This window comes from Miniopterus natalensis, chromosome 15 (genome assembly GCF_054644295.1).
Source record: "Miniopterus natalensis isolate mMinNat1 chromosome 15, mMinNat1.hap1, whole genome shotgun sequence".
Taxonomy (NCBI): domain Eukaryota; kingdom Metazoa; phylum Chordata; class Mammalia; order Chiroptera; family Miniopteridae; genus Miniopterus; species Miniopterus natalensis.
In genome coordinates, this window is record NC_142095.1 from 47,405,364 (window position 1) to 47,430,033 (window position 24,670).

The following is a 24,670-nucleotide window of genomic DNA, read 5'->3' on the forward strand; positions in this document are numbered from 1 at the left end:
TCTCCACCACAGAGAGACTTCAGGACCCCAAGAGTCAGAGCCCCAGGGTGGTGCTGGGAGGCTGGCACATGGAATCACACACAGCCTGGGCACCAGGCCGCCCATGGTGCTCCATAGCTGAGCTGGGATCACCCAATTCCTCCTCAGTGATCGTTGGCAAGGCCCATGTGTCTGCGCTCACTGGGCTCTGAGGGGAAATAGGGAGAAAAGCCAGCCCACATAATGCTAATCTAGTGTGCAGATTGTTCCAGGCTCAGGAACAGAGGGCCAGGTGGAGAAAAGGCAGCAATCAGGGACAGGCTGGTGAGAGAACCCTTTGAGGCCAGGCTCCAACCCCAGAGACCGTTGGCAGGAGTGTGCACACCATTCCTCTTGGAGGGTATGACGGAGCTGCAAAGGGTGGTTCTCCTCAAACTGATGTCTCTGCACAAACACAGGTCAGGCAGGAGAGCCCTCACTCCACCGTGTGACAAGGCAGGAAGCATCTTCTCCCAGTCCCTGCATGCTGTCCGCAGATGGGGTGGGGCTAGGGTGGTGCCAGGGGTCACCCAGGAATCCAAGACCAACAGGCTCTGTCCTAAAGGACAGTGGTTTCTGCTCCTCCCAGACCTACCAACCAGGACTTGAATAAGAGGAATCACCTTACTTGAAATTCCCCACAAAGCATAACCTCCCCCTCACCCGCCCTCCCATCCCAGCCTCAAACACGAGTACCCGCAGCTCAGCTCACGCACTTAGGAGAGTCTGCACCACGAGGGGCACGGGAAAGGCAGGACGCAGAGCTGGTCAGGTCACATGATGCCACCCTCTCAAAGGTGTCACAAGAGAAAGGAAGGCAAGGCCGTAATATGCACACTGCTCTCCCACATAGTATGATGACAATAGGATCTTCTCCCTCCGCTTTTGGCATATTATTTTAATGTGCTTATCAATTAGATAAATAAATTAAATAGTAATGTTATAAAGCGGTTAACATATCTTGGACACTGAACTTTGGGACCTGATCCTTATGTTCAGAAACGCAGGGCCTGTGTGACAGTGGCGAGGCGAGGGCCTTCACCGTGGCACAGCGAGTGGCCTTTCCTCAAGGGCTGCTGGCAGGGTGGGGCCCCAGGACCAACACAGAGTCCCTGCACTTACTCACCAAAGAGGGACATGCTGGGCCCCAGAGGCTCCTCTTAAAACCTCCACCCCCCCACCCCCCGCCCGAGCTTCTCATGTGCACAGCAGCTCCAGGTGGTGAGCACATCAAGGCCTTTGGGGCTGGAGCTGGAGCGGAGGCCCAGGCTGTGTAGCAGCCTGAAACAGTTTCCATGCCAGAGTCAACTGCATGGGGCAGTGGACCGTCCCAAGAAGCTCCAAGGAGCCTTTAGCCACTAAGGAGGCACATCACACTTCTGTCTTCACAGGAACGGTAGCTGGAGGAGCAGGAGCCATAAGAGCAGGAATCGTGGTCTCAAATCTAAACATGTTAGTGCTTCCCAGGAGCCATTTAATCCTCATGACAACCTGAGAAGAGGACACCATTACCATCCCACTTAAGAGGTGGGGATGCTGACACACAGGCAGGTTAATGCAGCAGGAAGCAGCAGCTGGGACTGGAGCCCAAACATGAATCCTTATCTCACACACCTACGTGGGACTCGGAATGCCCCACAGTGGACGTGGGCAGAAGGACTCCTGGGGAGGAGGGCTTGTCTGGACAGTACCCTGTGCCTCCACCCTGCCCAACCCCACCAGGAATCAATGGCTCAAATGAAGGCAGGCCCCAAGTCTGCACATGCAGAGAGTGCAAATCCTCCTAGGGCCACAGGACATGCCCCCCACACGTGCGTGTACACACACACACCCGCACAGGCACACGTGGGCCTTACGGGCCCTCAGACGCTGCACACAGTGGCTGCAGAGCACAGCCAGACAGCCCCACCCCTACTTATATTTAAGATGACTGGCAAGGTCTCTAAATAGATGAGTGAGAGTGACAGTGAGTGCAACAGAACAAAACTGGGCTTCCTCCAGGGAGCAAAGAAACTGTTCACCCATCACTCCCTACCATGCCAGAGAAGGCACCTGCTAACCCATAATCAGAGAAGATAAGGCTGGGATCTGCGGTCACCCAGCTAACAAGCATGCAAGCCCAGGTACCCTCTGACTCCAGGCTGTGCTACTCTTTGGAGGGGCAGAGACACAAGAAGCTGTGTCTGATGGCTACAGGCTATGAAGACAGAGACAAGACAATGGGTGCCAGGGTGCCCCTGAGATTCCTGGGGGGGAACATTGGCACATTCCCTGGCCTCCAAGGCCAGCTTCCCAGCAGCTCTAAGCTCCCCCAGAGGAGGAAGCTGCTTCAGCAGTTGGCTGCAGCCTCCAAGACAAGATCCTTCCCCTCTGGGGAGAGATACCACTGATGTGCCTTTAAAAATAAAACCAGGCCTGCTTCCTGCCCCATCTGGAAGACTTTTGATCTCCTGATCATATGATTTAGGATATCTCTCAACCACGCAATTTCCCAAGCCTACAGCACATGCTCCGGCTGCACTATGAGGGGCTGAGGACATGTATGGTTGGGATTAGCAGCCTGCCCTTTAATGCAGCCCTTCTTATCCATCCTGAAGATGATAAGACCTAAGACCTGCTATAACATCAAAGTGGCACCGTCTCCAGCACCCAGCCTCCACCCAGAACCACACTCTCCCCTTTTCTGGCCCATCCTGGGTTCCTACAGGACCCAGCACGTCTCTGTTTCTTTCTCAGAACCACAAGCTCCAATTTTTTTCTTGCCTTTGTGTTTTAAAAACATATCATCATGGGTCTAAGCGTAAAATGGAAACTACTTTTAGAAAAAACGTAGGAGAAAACTTTGGGGCTCTAAAGCTAGATCGAATTCTTAGACTTGACATTAGTAAAAGCACAGTGCATAAGACTTCGTGAATTAAAATCATTGCCTCTGTGGAGATCCTGTTAAGATAAAAAGGCAAGCTACAGACTAGAAGAAAGTACTTTCAGATTACACGTCCAACAAAGAACTAGCATCTAGAATAGACAAAGAACTCAAAACGTACAAAACTGAATAATCTAATTAGAAAGTGGGCAAAAGACATAAACAGACATTTCAACAGAAGAAAATGAAAATGCAGACAGCAAACAGCACATAAAAAGATGCTCCACATCACCAGCCATTAAGGAAATACAAATTAAAACCACAGAGACATCAACATACACCAACCAGAAAGTCTACATGTAAAAAACTGGCCACACCAAATGTGAGCCTGGATGTGGAGGAAGCACCAGGTTACTCACACAGTACAGGTAGGAACGGGAGACGCAGCAGCCACGTGGGAACGTTTGGCAGTTTCTTAAAAAACTAAACACACAACTACCATAAAATGCAGCAATTATATACTAGGGCATTTATCGCAGAGAACTGAAAATTTATTCACACAAAAACCCATACAGGAATGCTCAAAGCAGCTTTATTCATAAAAGCCCAAATCTGGAAACACCCCAGATGTCCTTCAACAGGCGAATGATTAAACCAAGAGTGGTATATACATACCCCACTCCCAAAAGCCAACCCTAAAAGACAATCCCAAAAGGCTACATGCTGTAGACTCTATTTCTATAACATCCTTTAAATGAAAAATAAATGGAGAACATATTAGAGACGGCCAGGGTGCAGGACAGGAAGGAATGGGCGTGGCTATTAAAAGGCCACAGGAGGGATCCTGTGGGCTGGAAATGGTCTATATCTTGAGTGTATCAATGTCAATATCCTGGTTATGAAAAGTTCTACAAGATGTTGCTATTGTGGAAAATTGGGGTAAGAGCATATGGGGGATCTCTCTGCATTGTTTTTTACAATTGCACGTGAATCTACAATTATCTCAAAATGAAAAGTTTAATTAAAACAACAAAAATCACAGTGGAATCAGATAAAGGACCTGGTGGAATTCATGGTGGAGTCAGCCAGCCAACCTGCTCCCTTATTTGGTTTCTAGCATTTCCTCCAAACCCGCAGAACCTCAGCCAATCTGACTCAGTGCTAAGGGCCACGCACCAAGGTCTGTGGTTTCTCAAATTTAGGGATACGCAGGCCCTGTTTACTTTCCACCACACAGGAAGTGAGAAAGGTGTGGCAGATAAAGCTTATTAGACCGGTGTGGCCCTGCCTGTATGTCAGGAGTTACCATTTAGTTCTGTGCCCTGTAACTGAGCCGAGCTCAGCAGTACCTGGCCAAGCAGGAGAGCTCACTGGGCATCCACGCCCAGATGGTGAGGCACAGGTCAAGCTTGCAGTGCCGGACACGAGGTCCCCAAAGAGCCACCCCTGAACACTAGCCATGGGCAAAGTTCTGTGGAAAGGTTCTGGAACAGAGGCCTATATCCTCCCTGTGGGCCATGCAGATGCCCAAAGCAGGTCATCCAGAGAAAGGTGAGGAGGAGGGCTCTGAAAGACACCTTTCATTCTGCTCAACTCTGCTAAACTTGCATGGCCACAGGCCCCTTTTCATGAAGTAACCGTTAATGTCTCACAGAACAAGAGCTCCAGGGGCTCATTTTATGTGGGGACACCATGCTTCATTCTGATTATTAAAGGCTCTGGCACGTCCTGTGACAAAGAAGGTTGCTTATTCTTAACTCTGGGCTTTCTGAACTATCAGACTACATTCAAGAAGTGGTCAGGACAGGCTGAGCACAATGAGGGAGCTGCAAAGATTCTTCATCTGCACTTCAAAGAAAACCTTTCTCCAAGCCACCTGGCTGGCCCTTCAGGCAAGCAGAGACACACCGTTGCCTGGGGAAGGGCAAGGGTCAGACTGGAAAGCTGCTACAAGAAAGCAGCAGGATAGGATTCAAACCCGGATAATGGGACCCCAGGTGCCCACACTCCGCTCCCTAAACCACACTGCCTGCCATGGGGCAGTTACTACTGCTTTCTCTCATATAAACATTACCTAGCTTTTCAATAAACCAAGAAAAGCAAGTCTCATCTCTTGCCTGAAAAGAGTCATGCCCTCTAGGAGACCCCAATAGACAATTCCTGCTATTACTTGTTCCAAGTCTGTCCACTTGCCTTGACAATAAATGTCTAAAACTATCCAATATCTGCCCTGTACTCGGTCACTTATTCTTGGATTGATACATTTACTTAGTGAATTTATTTATTCATTCAAACATGTATGGGTTGCCTGTTATGTGCACTGTAAGGAAAAGTAAATTTGACTGCAAGTACGGACATCCCCCTGACCCCATCCCTGATGCCCCAAAACATATGCTCGAGTCAAGGAAACAGGAAAAGACAGAAGTGATGGGCACATTGACAGATGGGGACACAATGTTGAGGGGAAAGCAGGTTAGGAGGACAGCCATACCAGACCCAGGTGACAACACAAACAAGGCACAGAATCGAGAGACGGTGTGGGTGGGCTTTCATTCACGGTGGTCTAATGTAAATTTTATAGCAGGAGGTGAAGAAAGGCCAAGAAGAAATGGAACCAGGGCCAACTCTGAAAGAGCTGAGACTTTATCTCACAGGTGATGGGGAAGGCACAAGGTGTCCTTCACTCATTTCTTAACCAAATACCGACTGTGGGGCAACCACGAAGCAGGCATTTCCCCAGAGGTGGTGTGAGGTGGGGAGGGATGAGGTCAATTATCTGGGAGACAAGTGGGGAGGAAGTGGAGGGCCAAGTCTGGGTGCTTTTGGAGCTGAGGCCGTGAGGACCCCTTCAGAGATGAGGTGCATGGTTTGGCAGGGAGCTGGAAGAGCTGGCCAGGATGCTAACTCTTGTATCGTTTAAGCAGACTTCTCAACACTGGTGGACACAGTACAGCTGGCCCACGAGATGAAACTCACAAGATGTGAGCCTCTACCAGGAGCCCAGGGTTTCATAGTCAGTGGGTCCTCCCCAACAGCCATTCTCAACTAGAGATGGACAATTTGTTCAAAGAACACCCCCCCCTTGGGCCCCACCCAGTTCCACAGGAGGGGCAGTAGCCCTGTGTATCCTTGACCCTGGTTAAATGTGGCTGATGGGGAACCAGCCTCTTTCCTTACAGCTAAGAGAACAGAAGCTCGCACAGGAGGTAACCTGTGAAAGACGCTATAGTGGGGTGTCTGCAGAGTCAGGGCAGGAGCTGAGCGGCAGACCTGGTTCCTCTCTGAACACTGCTGTGCTGGGGGGGGCGGGGGGGTATGCACACTGAGGAGCACGAAGAGGGGAGGCCACGTGCCCTGAGGAGCAGATCTTCCTCCAGTCCCAGGACACCACCACCTCACTGCAGAATGACCCGCATTCTGGATCAACAAGTAGGACACACTTGTTGGGTGATGTCCTGAGAAGAGAAGGGTGAGTCACCCTACAAACCCCAACATCCAGCTTGACATGGGCAAAGAATGGACCAAGGTTCTCCGCTAAAAAATCCACCAAGGAGCAGCCGTATGAGAGGCAGGCAGGTTCCTCACCTTCCCAGAGATGACCCACGAGGCCATGAACCTTGACCTCATCCAGAAAACTGACCAGATGATGTCCACAATGTACAGCAGCCCTGTTTCCTGAATCCACTTCCCTCGACAGCTGCCTGAATCTCTCCGGAGCTAGAACTTTTCTTCAGGGAACAGGGGAAAGTGAAGACAGGCATTGGACTCTTACTTGGACCACGTAATTGCTGGACAATCACCAAATCAAGGCTCCTGTTAACACGCACTAGATAATCGGGAGGGGTCGGGCCAGGCTGACCTGCAGGGAGCCCCAGGTGGTGAAAGGGTTTATCACCTGCTGATGGCAAGGGCAGAGGGGGGACCCAGCCAGTCCTCACGGGACTCCTAGAACCAAGCAGCTGCAACCAGGCAGAAAAGCTTCAGGCTGGTAAGCACTGCTCTCCCACTTAAAAAAAAAACATACACTTAATTTCGAGAAAATGTCACATTCTAAAATATCCCAAGGTATTTTTTTTCTCATTTCTAAAATTCTACTTATTCTCTGTGACTTATCTAAGTGTCCAATTCCAAACATAAAACCTCACAATGTTCTCTAAGTCAGTGTTAGCACGAGACTTCTGCTATACGACAATGCAACTGTGGGCAGGGTCAAGGGGACATTTACTTTCCACAGCATATATTTACATATTCTCTCTCTTTCAAAGAGCTAAATCTTACTTTCAGAATTTTATTTTAAAGGTTTTTAAAAAGCCTGCCCATGGTTTTACTATAAAGAGGGTTTGTTTGTTTGTTTCACATAATGATGGGGGCTCTCTGTCTCAGAGGGAGATGGCATGTGGGAGGAAGCAGGTGAGCTGGCTTTCAGGGCGCGGGGGTAGGGGGATGACCTGACTGGACAGCAAACCCACAGTCACATACTGTGATCACCCAATGAGGTGGTCGTGTCTGATCAGACCAAACACCACAAAGAAAAAAGAGTTTACTAGTATTTTCAGTGGCTAACTTCACAGGGCTTCCAACTGAATCAGTGGTGAAAGATGCAACTGAAACCTCTAAAGAGACCCTCAGAATCATCAGGGCTACGTCGAAGGCTGGCTTTAGCATTTATTTTCCCTCTACCTGGAGAGAAAAAGAAAGGGGCTGAGCCAGGTCATTTTGAGATATGAAAAGGAAAGGAAAGAATTGGAGGACAATACTTCTTACCTACTATTACCCAACTCTGGCTCATTAAGACTTCTGGCTGCACACTGAAATGACCTGGAGAACTTTAAAAAACAAAAACACCAATGCCTGTGCCCAATGCCCCTCCTGCCAAAAGCCCTCCAGCCAAAAGGGCTGATTTGATTTGACTGGCATGGGATTTGGCATGGGCATCTAGGTTTTTAAAGCTCCTAGGTCATTCTACTATGCAGTCAAGGATGACAGCCACTACTTAATACTTGCTAGTGTTTTGCTGCCTGCTGCACCTACCCCAAGTAGAGGCAATGAAAAAAGAGGAGAGAAATGAACCCTGATGTTCTAAGCAAAGTTGCCACAAAAGGAGTCAGTGTACACACACAAACATGAGATTATCTACAAACCTCAGCTAGTTCACAGACCCACCCTATGGGTGTTTGCAAATAAAGCCCATTTCTAGGGGAGGCAAATAGCCTCTTGGTTCCATGTTGAGACCACCAAAACCACTCAGGACACAGCAGCCACAGCAGAGCCTGCCCCGCCACACCCAGAAGGTGCTCAGTAGAGAGTTGTCAGTGATAAGAAAAGTGTCTAGCACTTGGGGCACATTCACTAGACACCAGACACTATATTAAGGACATGTGGTATTTAGTGGATCCTCACAGCCCACTATTATCAACAAATAAGAATTCAGCACAGGTGATAAAGGCAGAATTCAAACCCAGATCCGTCTGATCCAGAACCTTCTCTCAACCACTTTGCAGAACTGTTTCCTCTCTATAAAACCAATGATATAGAATTCAATACGGTGAAGAGACGCCTTTGTACTTACCTTTCCCCTACAGCTACTTAGTCTTTACAAACTAATTTTGCAGAGCCTCCCAATCAGAGTGTTTCTTAGCCCTCAGACTCTACAAGGAGACAGTGGGAGCCAAGTGTCTCACAGCCCTGTCACCCTTCCCAGCACACATTCCCATCTACTGGTTGAAGAAGTTGGGAAGAAAAAAGACCCCACAAATTGGCACCTTTTCTCAGCTCTTTGGGTTTGAAAGGCACCAGGAAGTGAGGAAACCATGGAGGAAGTTGCCTTGATGTGATGTCTTCAAGAGCATACAGCTATTACGAGAAGCCAGTGGCACCAATGAACAAGTCTGGGCTCTGCAGAGACCCAACAAGTAACTTTCCTCATTATCCCCTTAGGAAATGGATAATCACAACCAGCTCAGAATAACTTGGTGGGTGTGATTAGGAGGGGAGGGTAGCAGCCGGCCACCCTTCATCAGTTAATGAAAATCCTATTGCGGCCGCCCACAGTAAGTTCACATGAGGTCAGCCTTACAGAGGTGCACACAACTTTAAGAGACGCATGCTGCCTTTGGGCCTCTCAGCTCTGACCAGGGCAACCTGCAGCCTTTTGGCCACAGTCCTGAGGCTTTCCCCTCCTAACACATTTGACATGTCATCACTTGAAATGACAAGACCCTCCTAAGCTCCCAGACCATATACTTCGAAGTATACAGAGAAATGAGATCAAGACTCACCGCTCTCACTTCCTGTGTTACCTCTGGCAAGTTTCTTGCCCTTTCTGTGCCTCAGGTGCCTTGTCTGTAAAATGTGCTCAACAACAGACCCTGTGTCTCCTGGGACTGCAGAGGCAATACGAGGCCAGGAAGGCATGTGGAGCAATGCCTGCCACGTCAGTGTATCTCACACGCTGACCATCGCAATTTTTGATCACAAAAGACTGAACCATAGGAGACTGCCAACGTTTTGACCCTTTTAGAACTACAAAAAAAGGCAATTCTCTACGACTTGACTTAACACACTGAGTAGACTATTCAATCTTTGAAAGCCCTTGCCTTTGAAAAAGCAGGGTGAGTATAATACTCCCTCTTCCACCGCCAGCAAGAGGAAGGCCCAGTATAAACGCAAACACATTTCTTCTACTTGGGCTATAAAAGCTGAAAATGGCTCCCAGGTGCGAGCAGACATAATAGGCCCTGCCTTCTTAGCAAGGTCACCATGCGGGTCAAAGTCAAGCCAGCCATTTTCGGATTAGGTGCACACTCACAAGGCCTCCCCAGAGGTAAATGGATTAGAGAAGCCACCTGCAGGAAGTAGGCGAGGGGGGGAGGAGGAAGTGGTCCCAGGTGGAAGGAGACTGCTGATACGGGCAGGGGCCAGGTCCTTTCACACGGGGCACTGCAAGGACAGAAACACTCTGCCTGCTGCGCCACGCGGCCCTGGAGGTGTCGGCACCACCACTGGAAGGAGGCACCTCCCCTCTAGATCACGCGACGTTCGCTTCGCCAGCAACCTATTCCCACTGGATCTGGACTATATTTAAAGCTTACATGGCCACCAGGAAAAATGAGGTGGGGAGAGCCAAACGCACGACCAAAACCAATCTCAACAACAGAACCTAAGCTACAAGTTCCCAAAAGAGGCGGTGACCCCGCGGCCAAGTTCCTACCCACCGCATCCCCTTCCTCGGCTCCCCAGACCCCACAGCTGGTGTTCACTTCACTTTCCCAGCAAATGACTTGCAGATGTACCGCTCATCAGGCTGCCTCCCCACCCCCACCCGCGAAGAAGGAAAAAGGGAAAGGAGAGGAAAACAAGTCCCGGCTGTAACTTGGCAGGCTCACAGCAGAGGCCACAGAGCTCCTTTCCCAGCGAAAACCTTGCTCAGACTCGGGCACGAGGCCGCCTGCACTCTAGACCCCTCCAAGTTTCCGGGACAGAGCTGCATTCTTTGTAAACTGGGCGTTTAATTTTCTATTTTGAGGCTCATGGGTGGTATCCAGTATCTGATGGGGCTGCAGTGCTAAGAACCAGGGGTCTTGCTCTTCCTACTAGCCAGCTCACTGACAAGGGAGAGAAGGTGGAGGGGAAACTGGGTGTAAAATGGAACCAGCCCTGTCCTGGGAGCCCTTCTCCCAGCTGTCCCCCCGGGGCACCCAGTGATGGAACTTGCCATGTCCTGGGAGCCCTTCTCCCAGCTCTCCTCTGAGCACCCAAGGTATTGGCCAAGCATGCAGGGTGCTCTGGCTGACGCCGGTAACTTACTCACTTGTAGGGACAGTGAAATGAGGTCCAATAAGGGGAGTCTCAGCTAAAAGTCAGTGTGTCTGGTAACCTTCCCTGTCCCCACCCCAGTGACATTGGTGAGGAGCCCCTCAGACATTCCCAGCAGTGCCTGTATTACCAATGAGTTCACTTATCTCTCTAGACTGAGTTCCTTGAGGGCAGGGACTCTGGTCCCAGGGGCATGTTTGTTCACCTGGCTTCACAGGACATGCTGAAAAACCACACATGGTGCAGTGGCCTTACAGGTGAGCCCCTGGTCTCCACCGTGAAGCACCTGGGCTTCGGCCCCTTTCCCTTCATCCCTTTGCTGACAACCAGGACGACAGCCTCCCAGGAGCAGAAGGATAGGAAAACAGGAGGTGAGTAATGGGGGTGGGGGTAGGGAGTCTTTAAACAATGTGGATTGGGGGCAGGTGTGTGCCCTGAGTTTTAATTCCCTCAGCAGGACAGGGGTGAACTGCCCCCTTTTCAGATGCTCCTTTGAACTTCCACCTGGAACAGAACGGGACCATTCAAGTCTTAGGTGAGGGCAAAGATTTATCTGATAATGCTGACTGATTAGCAGGAAGGTAAGTGGCATACTGGCTTCTCCTGCCCAGCGAGGCGGGGCTGTATTAATACCCACACACTGAGATAACAACAGGCCTGCCAGTAAGGCTCCTCATCAAGGCTCCCTCCTCTGTAAGAACTGGTGAAGGGCTGTTGGGGAGACTTCATGATCCCCAATAAACAGCAAATTAAGCAGAGACAAATTTATAACCTTGGTCCTCAAACCCACAGCCACTGCCAGACTGTTCTGCTGCACATACTTGGCGTCACGTCATGGCCTCAGCCTTTTGAGCCCCACCGGCCCAAACAAATGCCTGTTGCCATACCAGTGACATTGCGAGTTTGTCTACATAATTTACTGCCCCCCAAATGCTAACCGGCTTGGTAAGAACTCAACACATGAGCCTTGCTCCCCAACCCCCAGCCCATGAGCCCAGGCAGTGGTTCTCAAAGTGGGGATGCCCACATCAGCAGCAGCAGCAGCACCTGGGAACTTGTGAGCAAAGAAAATTCTCAAGTCGCACCCCAGATTTGATGAATCAGAAACGGGCTGGCCCAGCCAACCTTCCAGGTGCTTCTAATGGATAGTACAGTGTGAGAAACACAGGTGATGGAGAAGCCATGGCCTCCCAAGAGAATGGGTGTCAGGCATTATCCAGAGGAAAGAACCAGTTCAAACCAACAAAAACCTGGGCCAAAAGGCAAAAGGGAGCACATCTATGAAGACCATGGAGAGCACTACAGCCCCCATTCTACAGACACTCCTCTGTTGTGCTGTTTTCTGACCACAGCTGCCCTGTAGTATCTGGGGACCAGACGGGTCGCTGGCTGCTCAAGGAACAGGGGCATCCAAAGGCTTGACGTGGGGTTTAAAAACACAACTTTGTTCAGTTTCTTCCTGAAGTGTTTCAGTCACTACTAACTTGACACTCTTGATAAGCGTGCATGAAAAGACCCAGAGCAAATGAGGCGGCAGTGCCCAGGTAGGGTTTACTGTGAGAGCCACACTCACCTGGCCGCCTTTACCAGGAGGGCTGACTCAATTCTCAGGTGGAAGGCGCTGCCCCGAAGCAGATGGGGTAAGGGCTACCCATTTCCACATCCTCTACCTATCAAACTGACGATTGGTGGACGGTCCAGCAAACTCCCCCCCAGGAAAAACGGATCATCTGTCACCTTGGGGAGAACAGCTATGTCCACTTCACCTTGTACAGACACCTACAGTCCCCCAGGTGCAGCTATATACCAATATGCAAAGAGCTTCACCGTGATCCAAGGTCACACTCAACATTTTAAGACAAATTATTTCATACTTCTGGGAATAAGCACTGTGTGTAAAAAAAGGTTCAACATCAATTTTCTACTGTCTGCATATGACGACTTTCCTCCAGGTAAGGCAATATGGAGAGAGTTTTAAGGGCAGCCAAATGAGACAAGCAAGAGGTCACACACACACACACACACAGTTTCAGGAATGCCCCACACCCCCACCCACCCACACCCACACCCAGTTTCAGGAATGCCCATCACTCACACCCCCCCCAACACACATACAGTTTCAGGAATACCTCCTACCCCCACCCCCCCAACACACACAGTTTTAGGAATGCCCCCCCCACACCCAACAAACACACCCCCAACACACACAGTTTCAGGAATGCCCACCACACACACACCCCCAACACACACAGTTTCAGGAATGCCCCCACACACACGCCCACCACATACACACACGCTTACAGGAATGCCCACCAACTATTTATTACTCAGTGTAGGTTCACTTGTGCTTACTCCTGATGATTAACGGCCTTAGCTCAGGTCCGGAAGCCAACCCTAATTTTCTGTATTTGATTCTGGCCCCCCTTTTCTCTCTGGCTCCCCGGGTGGATCCCCTGAGACATTAGTTCTCCTCCCCAGTCCTGAGCAGTGGCAGCCAGATCATCACTGCCTGCCCTCGAAGGCTTGCTCTTTAATTATGCTTCAATGTGAATTGATCTTCGCATTAATGAGCCTGTAAAGAAGATTGATGTGGCCCCTCCTTTTCAGAGGGCTTGCGAGGCACATGGAGAGTTAAGGATTGTTATTGATTTTACTTTCCCAGCAGATCCAGCCAAGAAGAGCCTCCATCCTTCAAGGCCGTAGGCCCAATCAACTCCAGGGCCCCTGCCACTTAACTCCCTCCGAGTGGGGTCACAGACAGGACACCAGGTTTCATTCCTTCTAGGTTTTACTCTTCAGAAGCTACAATAAAGAGACATTAAATATTACATCACTTTTATTTAATCAGTTTTTCTTCAGCTACGACGTCATAGCAAAATATATAACTGTGTAGTCAAATCTACTTCTGATAATTTTATTTAAATTATGCATATTCTGTCTTCCAGTTCTATTTGCTAACAAGGGTAAAATACTTCCCTTTAAAAAAATAGTTTTCCTATTAGTGGCTGCCAGGGGACTGGAGGGAAGGGGAAGGGGAAGTGACTGCTTCAAGAGTGCGGGGCTTGGTTCTGCGGTGATGACATGGTTCTGGAATTAGTGGTGACGGTTGCACAACCTTGAGAATGTACTAAAAGTTGAACTGTACACTTTAAAATGTTTAAAACGGTGAGTTTTGTGTTACGCTTTATCTCAATAAAAAGTGGTTTTAATTTTTTTTCCCCAAGATGAGAAGTAAAAGGCATTTTGATGTGTTTTCAGATACGATATAAACCTAAGGGGTTTTAATAGTACTACTGCAAAGTTAAAAGTATTTGTGTGCAAGTAACCTTTGCCTAGATCCCTGTTGATTTGGGCCAAAGGCAGGGGACACTGAACAAGGCCTGGTGAACACAAGGCCTGAAACACACCCGCCACTGGAAAAGAGGTTACATGGATGAAGCCAAGGTCCACCTGGGAAAAATGCTCCAACCAATATGCTGGCAACAAAGAGCTGCCTGCTTTAAAGCCGAAGCTGATTTCCCAGCAAGCTGTTGACTCCTAGGACTGAAAAAAACCAGCCACACACTGTAACCAATCCTCTCAGGGATACAAGTGCAGTAGCACCACAGGAGGGGGGGAGTTTTCCTCCACCAGAATGTCACTTGTGCATCACACAAAATTTCTGTTGCCTTGGGAATCGTAACTTGAGTTTCCTGGCCTTCAAATTAAAAGAAGAACCTCTCAAATGTGAAAATCTAATGGCAGATTTTGCCCCCATTTAACAAAAGCCTGTTGCTTTTTCTGAGAACTACTTCACGAAATTAGCTCCCTTACTCAAACCCAATGCTATTAAAAGCTTTCCTGGAGTTTAGTGCTTTTTTGTGATTAAGGACAAATGGCTTCGGCATTATCCTTAGAACACAATGCAAATAAATCTGCTCTGTGACAAACACTTTAACTGAATGAGTCCTTCAACCAGAAAGTATTTACCACTGAAATTTTACTGAATGTCTCATGCCGCCAAAAAGTGAAAAACTGTTTTGAAGCCCTGACAGTAAAGCCGAAGGCCAAACAAACCCTATTCCCATGAGGCCTCCCAACTATGACCCAGCAAAAAAGGGCCCTGGTGTTGGGGGATCAGAGCACAGGAGCTCGGAGCCAGCGCACCAAACAGACTCAGGGGACAGGAAATTGGACACAGAGATGAAGAGCTGACTTCCACAGGCAAAAGTCCGTAATTACAGGTGTCTGAGCTGAAAACCACAAACCTGCTGCTTCTGCTAAATGACAGAAAGAAGTGACAGTGGTTACAAGGCAATGGGGTCAACAGTGTGTCTTTTGTGACATTATTGCCCAACTCCCAGTTTCCAAGTCACAGAAGAAATATGAAAACTGTGCTTCATCATTCATTCAACAAATGAGACAAAAGCTACTTGTCCCAGGTCACATCATCTAAGACAGAGCTGGATATATGCCTGGTCCACCCTTTTCCCTAATGCACCTGCTGTACAGTCGACCCTTTAACACTGGGGTTGGAGTGCCAAAACCTACCACCGTGCAGTTGAAAATCACATATAACTACAGTTGCCCCTAGGTATCCAGACAATTGGTTCCGGGACTCCCCAGATATCAAAATACAAAGATGCTCAAGTCCCTTATTTAAATGGCAGAGATCAATGCATAATCAACCCTCAACATTCTCTGATTCCCAACATGGATTGAAAACATTGTCTTTGATCTGCAGTTGGTGGAATCCATGGATGGGGAATCCACAAATATGGAGGGCCGGCTGTTTACTGAAAAAAATCTACATATCAGTGGACCTGCACAGTTTAAACCCATGTTGTCCAAGGGCCAACTGTACACCTGTGCTAATAAAGTGTCCTGGTCCCTCTGACTGTGAAGGCCTCAACCATCTACTCCCTTTGCACATTTTTGTTATTGCTCTCATCTGCCTGCCCACCAAGGGGAGGGGAGACAGGAATAAGGATCTGGAGAGTAAGAACCATCAGTGCAAACATTTACTGAGCTGACCAACCACATTTTCAGACACATGTCAAGGACTTCCCACATGTGATGGCAATGAGTCCTCTCGAGGTCACCTGGGAAGGCCTCTGGGCCCCAGCTGCAAAGGAATAGAAGGTGTCAACTAAATGACTATTGAACACATGACACCTTTTAACTCCATGGTTCTGAAAAACCAGACACATCAGTAAGACATCGTCTTCAAAGCCTGAACAGTTGGAGTCATCACGTGGCTGGAGATGCTAAGAGCTTCGCCTTCACACATCAGGGTGGGAAAGAAATGCCCATCTGCTGGCCCCGGTCCTCTGCGAGGTCCACTTGGGAAATATAGAAAGGCATGAAGGATGACAGCAAAATTACCTATAACCCTGCTACGCAGATGCCACGCTGCTCACCTAACTTTGCAGGACAACATCCAGGCACCCAGTCTAAGATCAGGGGACACAGGACCCTCAGAGAAAAGGAAGGTGAAGACCCTCCATTTCTGCAGTTTCAGAGAAAGCACCAACCCAATTTGATGGAGACCAGCTTTGGGCCAGAGAGATGGCTGCCAATGCTAACCTGAATTTTCCAAACTCAATTAAAACCAGAGGGAGTCTCCCCCACCCCGACCCCCGCTTTACATATTTTAACACTGTCTAATGGAATAGCAGGAACAAAGCCAAACAGCCCCACTGCTCCAGGGCACTTGGGCCAAGAAACAGAAATGTATTTTTAGTCAGCAGAGCAAGGCGAGATTCAAAGTGCACAGACCCTGGGGGTAAGCTGAGGGTCCTGCCCGCCTCTAGCACAGGGTAGTTCAGAGTCACCTGCTGCCACACTCGCGTGCCCAGTGCATGGGGCCAAAACAGGCATTTATGGGCAATCTCAGTTCCATCAATCAATTCTGCAACTTACAGGAAACTCAGGGACCCTCAGTTTCCTGTTGGTAACATGAAGATGTTCTCTGTAGCCCTGGCTTTCCACCAAGCCAGGAGCAAGGGGAGTGAAGGCAGTGCTTCTGAACTTGAATGAGTGGGCAAATGATCAGGGGACCCTGTTACAGTAGCTTCTGACCCAGTAGGGCTAAAAAAACTGTAATGGATCCTCTGGATTTATATATCTTTTTTTTTTTAATTTTTAAAAAAATATATCTTTATTGATTTCAGAGAGGAAAGGAGAGGAGGAGAGGGAGAGAGAGATAGAAACATCAATGATGAGAGAGTCACTGACTGAGCCCACAACCTGAGCATGTGCCCCGACTGGGAATTGAACCCCGATCGTCTGGATCCTAGGTCGATGCTCAACTGCTGAGCTACGCCCGGCCGGGCTATATATCTTTTCTTGATACAAAGCTTTTATATATCTTTTCCTGTACAATGAGCTCAGCACTGATGACACTGTTGGTCCAGAAACCATACTTAATTTTATTTTTCTGAGAAAGAGAGAGAGAAACATTGATGTGAGAGAGAAACACCCATCAGCCACCTCCTGTACTCCCCTACTGGGACGGAGTCCACAACCTGGGCATGTGCCCTGACTGGGAATTGAACTGGTGATGTTTTGATGCACAGGATAATGCCCAACCAACTAAGCCACACCGTCCAGGATGAGGAACCATATTTTAAGCAGCATCTCTCATTGCTCTGCTCTGTGAACATATGAAAGATTATCATGTCCCTAATTAGCCACAGGTAGGAGAAACTCATTTAATTTAGCTAGCAATTAAACACCTTCCAGATGCTGGGCACACAGGCTAAATGGGTACAGAAAGAAAGTTAGACCTCTGCCAGGGACAATGGGCCACAGCCTTCATTCTAGCACTTCACAGGAACAAGGACTGGCTTACACATCCTGTGACCCTAAAGGTGAGATCATGCCCAGACACAAGGGGCTATGTGACAACTAGCCACTAGCCAGAAGCAGCAGCCACCACCTATCAAACACCTCCTGTGTTGTGCACAATGCCAAGAGTTTCTTAGACATTTCACTCCCCTCAAACCTCAGCCTCACGTTCCCTGTGTGTAAAACAGATCAAGAACGCATTCTGTAAATGAGGTTCAAAGAGATGAAGTTGTCTGTCTAGGACACAGAGCTGGGTCAAAATTCTAAGCCCCGTTCCACAACCCCGCAGTGTCCAGAAAGAGTTAAGCCCAAGACGGTGTTTCGCAAGGATGGAGCACCTCCTGAGCACAGGGCCTGCTGCCAGCAAAAACCGGAGATCTGCACACTACACCAGCAGTCTTATGGATGGTGCCTTCCTGCCAAGTCCCTCTGCTCAGTCTGCTGAGTCTCGGTGTCAAGAAAAGATATATACAGGTGAGCAAACGCATTATGCCGCCAGCAAAATCAAATACAAATATGCAGGGCTGGAGTGTAAATAGGAAATTCATCACACAGAGCAAGGTGCTCTGCTGAAGAACCTGCCCATATGATTTGGTCAAGGAAGCTGTTGGATCACAACTGGTTTATCTTGGAAAGATTTCTGGGGGTGTTCAAAACAAGCAAGCACCTCCTGACTGCTGAAGGGGGCACCCCTTGAGCAGAGGTTCTCAGCTGCTCCAACATGACACCCGTACGGCCTCCTTCCATTCTCTCATTCACGTCCCTTTGCACCTTTTGCATTTCCAGTGTGTTGTCTATGATGATCGGCAGGCTGTCTGTTGTCCCATACCCGACCATGACAACTAATTCCTTACCTTTATGTTGATTTCAGCGGTCTGGGGTATTTTCTTTTTTGAAGCCATGAAAGTGAGCTGAATCATGTTACCAAGTTCACGGGCACAAAGACGAACTTACAGTTTATAATTCACACAGCTTCCTTTAATTCCACTTTACTCACCCAAAGAGTAACAGCTTAACCCCTAAGACCAAGAAATCTAATGCTATGTATCTCTGAGCATTAAAAGACCAATTTTTCCCCAAATTAGAGATGAGGCAAAACTTCCAGGTTTTAATTCTTACAGACTTCAAAACAGCAAGCAAGGCATTTGTCATGACCATTAGGCTACAAGAAGAAAGGCTGTTCTTTACCAGCAAATATAGGAACAGTTTCCCACCCAATGTCAGCAAGGTAACGCCACGGCCTCACCACCCAGCCCAGAGCCCCCAAGCGCACCACTTACAGAAAGAGAGAGACGATGTGCGATGAAGCAGCACCTAGGGACGGTATGGCTGTCAACTCATTGTTATTGAGATACCTGTAACAACACACACAAAAATAATCATTTATAATGTTTAACTTAGTAGTTTCAAACCATATACTAACATGGGAAATCAGAAAGTCAGTGCTGGCCATGGTAATGCTGCTAAAAAATGAAAAATTTAAAAGCGAGTTCTTAAAGGGAGAGAAGTCACGTGAGGTCACAAAAACTATCACATCCATGGTTCAGAGGTAACACTCAGGGGGTGTCTCTTGTCTTCCAGGAGCTTCCAACCTAACTGAGAAATCAAGACTAACAGACAAGGAGCAGTGACAGCAGGCAAGACGCGCAGTACACAACAGAGGTGCCCAAGATCACCAGGGAGAGTGCTCTTTGCGGACAGGAACAGTCAGGAAAGGATTTGGGGAGGATGTTCTCACAGATCCGTGACAGAGTGGTCTGTGAACTGCTAACCTGCCCTCGCCAGAGGGCCACGCACTGGGACCCAGGGCTGGAGGCTCATGCCTGCGAAGCTCCCGGGGGCTTGGACACGTGGGGCACTATTCTGATGCCCCGTCCGTGCAATGATGAGGGAGCTGGACTTGGACACTCTCGTCTAGTTAAGATCACAGCTTCTCTGAACTCTGATGAAGCCTCCAAACACATTTTCCAGGCATACATACATATAGACACATTTGTGCACGTGACCATTTTGAAAGTTCTCCACAGTGCTGCTCTCTCCAGGCTCCCTTCATGCTGGAACACTCTCAATCTGGAGTTTCAGAGTTCACATCTTTCAATGGAAGGGGAAGCCCGCAAACCAAAACACGGCTCACCCAGGCTGCCCCCGGAGGCTCTGCAATCCGGCCTCCTTACATGGACATGTGTTTCCAAATCTGGGAAGAGAATCCAAAATCAGACTTGTGAAGTGAGCCCAAGAATCTTTAAGAAAGCCAAGCCCCCTGGTCAGGCTTCCTGCAGTGACAGGCTGAAGAGAACTGTATCTGAGACGCAGAATCCAGGGGGATAAAGCTGGGCTTAGTCTCATTTTCTTTGAGTACATCCTACATAGACCATCTTGTCCTGTTTTGAAGACAAGGCCACTAAAATGACAACTGTAGCCAGGCAGACATGGCTCAGCGGTTGAGCATCAACCTAGGATCCAGGAGATCGCCGTTCGATTCCCGGTCAGGGCACATGCCTGGGTTGCCGGCTCCGTCCCCAGTTGGGGGCGTGCAGGAGGCAGCCGATCAATAACTCTCTCATCATTGATGTTTCTCTCTCTCTCCCTCTCTCTTCCTCTCTCTGAAATCAATCTATATTTAAAAAATAAAAATAAAAAAATAAAAGGACAGCTGTATTCAAGTATACAGCTAGCATGTGCTTGAACAGAATAATCTGTCTCCCATCTTCTACAGAAATGAATAGAAGAAAAAAGAAAAGGCCTTGAGTGATCCCACTTGCTTTCTTCAGTGCCAATACCAGTTAGAGAGGAAGCCTGGCAATTACTGGGCCATGGGACACAGAATATCTGTTTCAATAGCTTCATGACTGAAGGATCTGGCAGAGAGAAAGCAGATCTGTATCATGTGGCAAATCCTTTATGCACTTAAAGGGCCCTGGTTTGTGTGCTGAAGGAGATAATTAATTACTTAACAGTCTCTTATCTGACTCCCCCTAAATCAGTGTTTCTGCTTCATCTTCTCTCTCCCCAAGCCCTGCAGTGATCCATTCATACCTTAGCAAGGGGATACTGAACACTCTCCATCAGTCTGAATCTACTGATAAATTTTATGGTACCACCAATGTTCCTATTACTATGAGACCCTCAGATCTGATCAGAGCTAGCCTGCCTAAGAACTCTTCATTTCTTAGAGATTTACTCCAAAACACAGATGATGGTGGTAACAGTAACAGTAATTTAATAAGCAGCAGCCAACTTAACTGAGAGCTTATTATGTGCCAGACACAGCTCTGAGAGCTTCAATGTATTAACTCCTCTTCACCCCTAGAGAGTAGATACTGTGAACATTTCCATTGCACCGAAGACAGTGAAACATGAGATATTAAATAATGTGAGGATGGGCATGAGCAGTAAGCGCCAGTGACCCTGGGAGTCTAACCCCAAAGTCTAGATTCCTAACCATCTCTCTCTATATTTCTTTATAACTAAAGCAACCACTGGACATGCATTCTGTAACTTCATCACCACAACCCTGAATTAGGTACCAGGTACTACTACTATTCTCTGCCTTACAGGTAAGTTCTCTATCTCAAATTTCAGTTCAAGTCACAACCACCCCAGGGTCACAGATAGGAGCTGGACCCAAGTGCAAGTCAGAGGAGACCAACAAGTGAAAAGGCCAGCAATGGAAAGCTAATCCCCTCAGTGACATGGCAGTTGTGTTTCAGCCTGCTTAGGATCTGGCTTGACTGTAAACCAGAAACAAACAGTATGGACTTCTCTGCAAGGGAACTTCTGCTGAATGAGCCTGGTCTCAGGCCAGCCTCCTGCATATATGCCAAGCTGCTCCGCCCAAGTTCACAGAAAAAAATGAACAAGGAAAAGGGACATCATAATATTTCGAGTATTGAGAAAGCTGCTAGAAGCAGAGTGTACAGCGTGGCTGAACCATGCTAAAGACCAACAGGGCATCTGGTCTGGAGTAGCAGCTCGGAGTCAACAGGTAGAGGCAGAAATCACAGGCTCTAACCTGCAAAGGGCTGCTTGATTTCCAGAGAGGGCAAGTGGAACCCAGGGCTGCATGGCCAGCTTCCTCCCCAATCATGTCTATGAAAAAGAACCACGAGCTAAATGTACATCTGTTAGCTCCACAGCATGGCTTTCTTTGTCCGCCCTGTTCCCTGCTGAAATAAGAATACAATCTTCAGAAGGCAGTGGAGGCCAAACTGGCTCTGCGACACAACCCGCTTGCCAGACTGAAATAGAGACTGGTCAAAAATAGCCCAGCCGAGCCTGCAGGGAAAAGGCCCTGGGGAGGTCTGCACAGTCTCCGAGAGGAAGGAGACTGCAGGGATTTAAGACTATTTAATGAAATCTTATGAATTCTAGAGCTGTGCGATCTTCTACCCTCCACATACCCCTAAATCTGCTTCCATCCAAGGCCCCAACAATCCTCTACAATGGCTGGTTCTGTAACTGATGATCCCGGTCCAAGCAATGTCCAGATGCAGCAGACCATGAATCAGCATCGTGCCCGCCCCGAGCTGAAAGAGTGGACCACAATGACCCCAGGGCAGACCTGGACGTGGGCCTTTCCCAGCCCCAGCCTTCAGGGTCCTCAGCTCTCTCTGAAACTTCCATTTACTTGGCTTGGTTAAAGGAGTTTTTACATTTTGTAAGAAGCAAAATGTGTGGGGAGAAAAAGCCATTTTAGAGTACTTTATTATTACCCAAATTAGGCTTCAACAAAAAGCAACCCCAGGAGTAATTTGGGGTTATAGAGCTTTGGGGTTTTTCTTGTTGTTGTTTACCTTATTATTTATTTATTTACTAAAGAGCTGATATAAGCACACAGTAAGACTTTCAAACCCCTTCAAAGGAGAATATCAGGAACATGGGTGAAAAATAAAGCTTCCTGGCACTTCGGCCCTCTGGTCAGCCTCCAGCAGGAAGTGCCCACTGCCAGTTGCTAGAAATGTACATGCTTTCCTTCCACACAGATGCTTGTGTCTTACAGAGACAGTCTGTCCCAGCTTCTCCCTTCATAATATGTCTTAAGATCTCCACCACTCTTTTCACGTGCAGCAGAGTACTCCTCTGCTGGCACAAACAGTATGAATGGCCCATAATTTACTTAGCCGTTCTGCTATTCACAGACACTTCAGTTGTTTCCAAACATAGAGAGAGCTGCAATTAATAACAGTCAAAGTTGGGCAGGGCATTGGGGCTTCGGTTAATTTTGTTTCTTAAAAGTCGTCAATAATAAGTAGGAGCACAGGTTTTGGGATGAAGGCTACTTAATAACTGTTATTATTAGTGCTTTTAGGTACCTGAGAACAGTGCATACTAAATAATAACTGGCAAGATTTTATGACATAGAGTTTATGTACCAGATGGCCAGACACGTTTTAGTATAGTGAAGCTTCAATCAGAAGCAATACTAATCAGGGCGAACGTCTCCTCTGTGTGCCAGGCTCCGAGCCGAGTGCCCGCCAGCCCTCTGAGGACGGTACTACATGATCACCCTGCCTTAAAAACAGAAACCAAGCCACTGTTACAGAGCAGCAGGAATTACTAGGAGGGGATTTTACAGCTCGGATTTTTTAATCAGCATTAAACCCCAATCCTACCCCTTGCCACCTGAATGGCCTTCAGCATGTCACTTAACCTTACTGTGCCTTAGTTTCCTCTTCCAAAAACTGTAAATAACACAAGGTTTTGGCAGGATCCAGATAAAATAATTAAACCTAACAGCTTAGGATATAGCCAGATACAGAGTAAATGCTTAACAGGTGGTGGTAACTCACAGCCAAAGAGGTGGTGCCTCAGAACGACTCCCCTCGTTACTCCAGCCCTCCTTCAGCACACCGCACCCACACTGGGGAGCATGTGCCTGAGACACAGGGTGAGCCACAAATACCCAGCGCAGGGCCGGCTCAGGCTGCCCTGCCGCCTACAGGAACATTTTAGGTCGATGGCCCTGGACAGCACATGGCAGCACCCACACTCAGCATTCTCAGACCAGGCAACAGTAATGTGATCCCAGCGCAGTTTTTAAAGAGGACTGTATAAATAGCCCCTCTTATTAATAGCAGAGCCTGGCTATCCGGGACCCTGGCTGCAGGCCCTCCTGGTGGGCTTTTCTCAGAGCTGTGGGCAGTGAAGCCCGTGGGGCCCAGGAGCAGCTGCACAAATGTCCTCATGTCCTCCAGGGGCCTCCAAGGGGCGCGCAGTGTCCTGTGGTCCCGGCCTCCAAAATAAAACCACCACTAAAACACCATGCCTGCTGCTCGCTAGCCCGTGGTTCCCCTCGCTGAGGCTTCCAGACTTGCACAGCTCTGCAGGGTTTAGAGCTGACAGCTCCTGGGAACCCTGAGCCCACTTCATTTAGACGCAGCTGTGTGTCGACTGTGATTTCTCCCTTCAGTACCCTTCTCCACTCCGCACCCTGACCCAGCCTCTTTCTGCCTCCACCAGGTATCATTCCTATCAGTGGGACATTCCATGGCTCTGGGCACCCGGGAATTTGTCACCCACCCCACATTGTGACACCAAGAACTGGAGGCAATCACAGTGGTAAAAAGTTCAACCTCCAGGCCCTGAAGGATTTGTTTTTTAACAATGCACCCCGCTTGCGTGGTTATGCGATTAGAAGGTAGAAGAGAAATAACCTTCAGTGCGTCCTTTCCCACGTGCAAGCCCTGGATGTCATGTCCAATCAACAAAAATGACAATAATATGTCATCATGTCCAAGCTGCACAAGGGGGAAAGGAGGCACTGAGGTGCAGTGTCCAATAAGGGACAGAACCAGACCTCAACCCAGGTCTGTCTGCTACCACGAAGTGTGCTTCTCCCACTACACAGTATTGTATCCATGCAATGCAACCCCTGCCTTTATGCCTCTCACACTCGGGAAGGTAGTGCTGCCACAGAGGACACAGGGCAGGAGTGAGACTGGGTTCAGGTCCAGGTCTACCACAGAGGACACAGGGCAGGAGTGAGACTAGGGTGCAGGCCCAGGTCTACCACAGAGCACACGGGGCAGGAGTGAGACTAGGGTGCAGGCCCAGGTTCACCAAGCACTAGTTATGCAGTTCTGGCCAAACCTCCACACCTCGGTTCCCTCAACTGTCTATAAAAAGTATGAGTGACAGTAAGGAGTA

The 24,670-nt window shown here is 48.5% G+C and overlaps 1 protein-coding gene across 2 annotated transcripts in view; it reads right to left on the reverse strand.

The window, feature by feature from the left end:
• LRIG1 (leucine rich repeats and immunoglobulin like domains 1) overlaps positions 1-24,670 on the reverse strand; it is a 106,985-nt gene that overhangs the window by 45,450 nt on the left and 36,865 nt on the right. For both annotated transcript variants that reach the window (XM_087825102.1, XM_087825101.1), the window contains exon 3: positions 18,805-18,879. In XM_087825102.1, the coding sequence (XP_087681228.1) occupies positions 18,805-18,879 (75 nt within the window). The remainder of the gene's footprint in view (positions 1-18,804; positions 18,880-24,670) is intronic.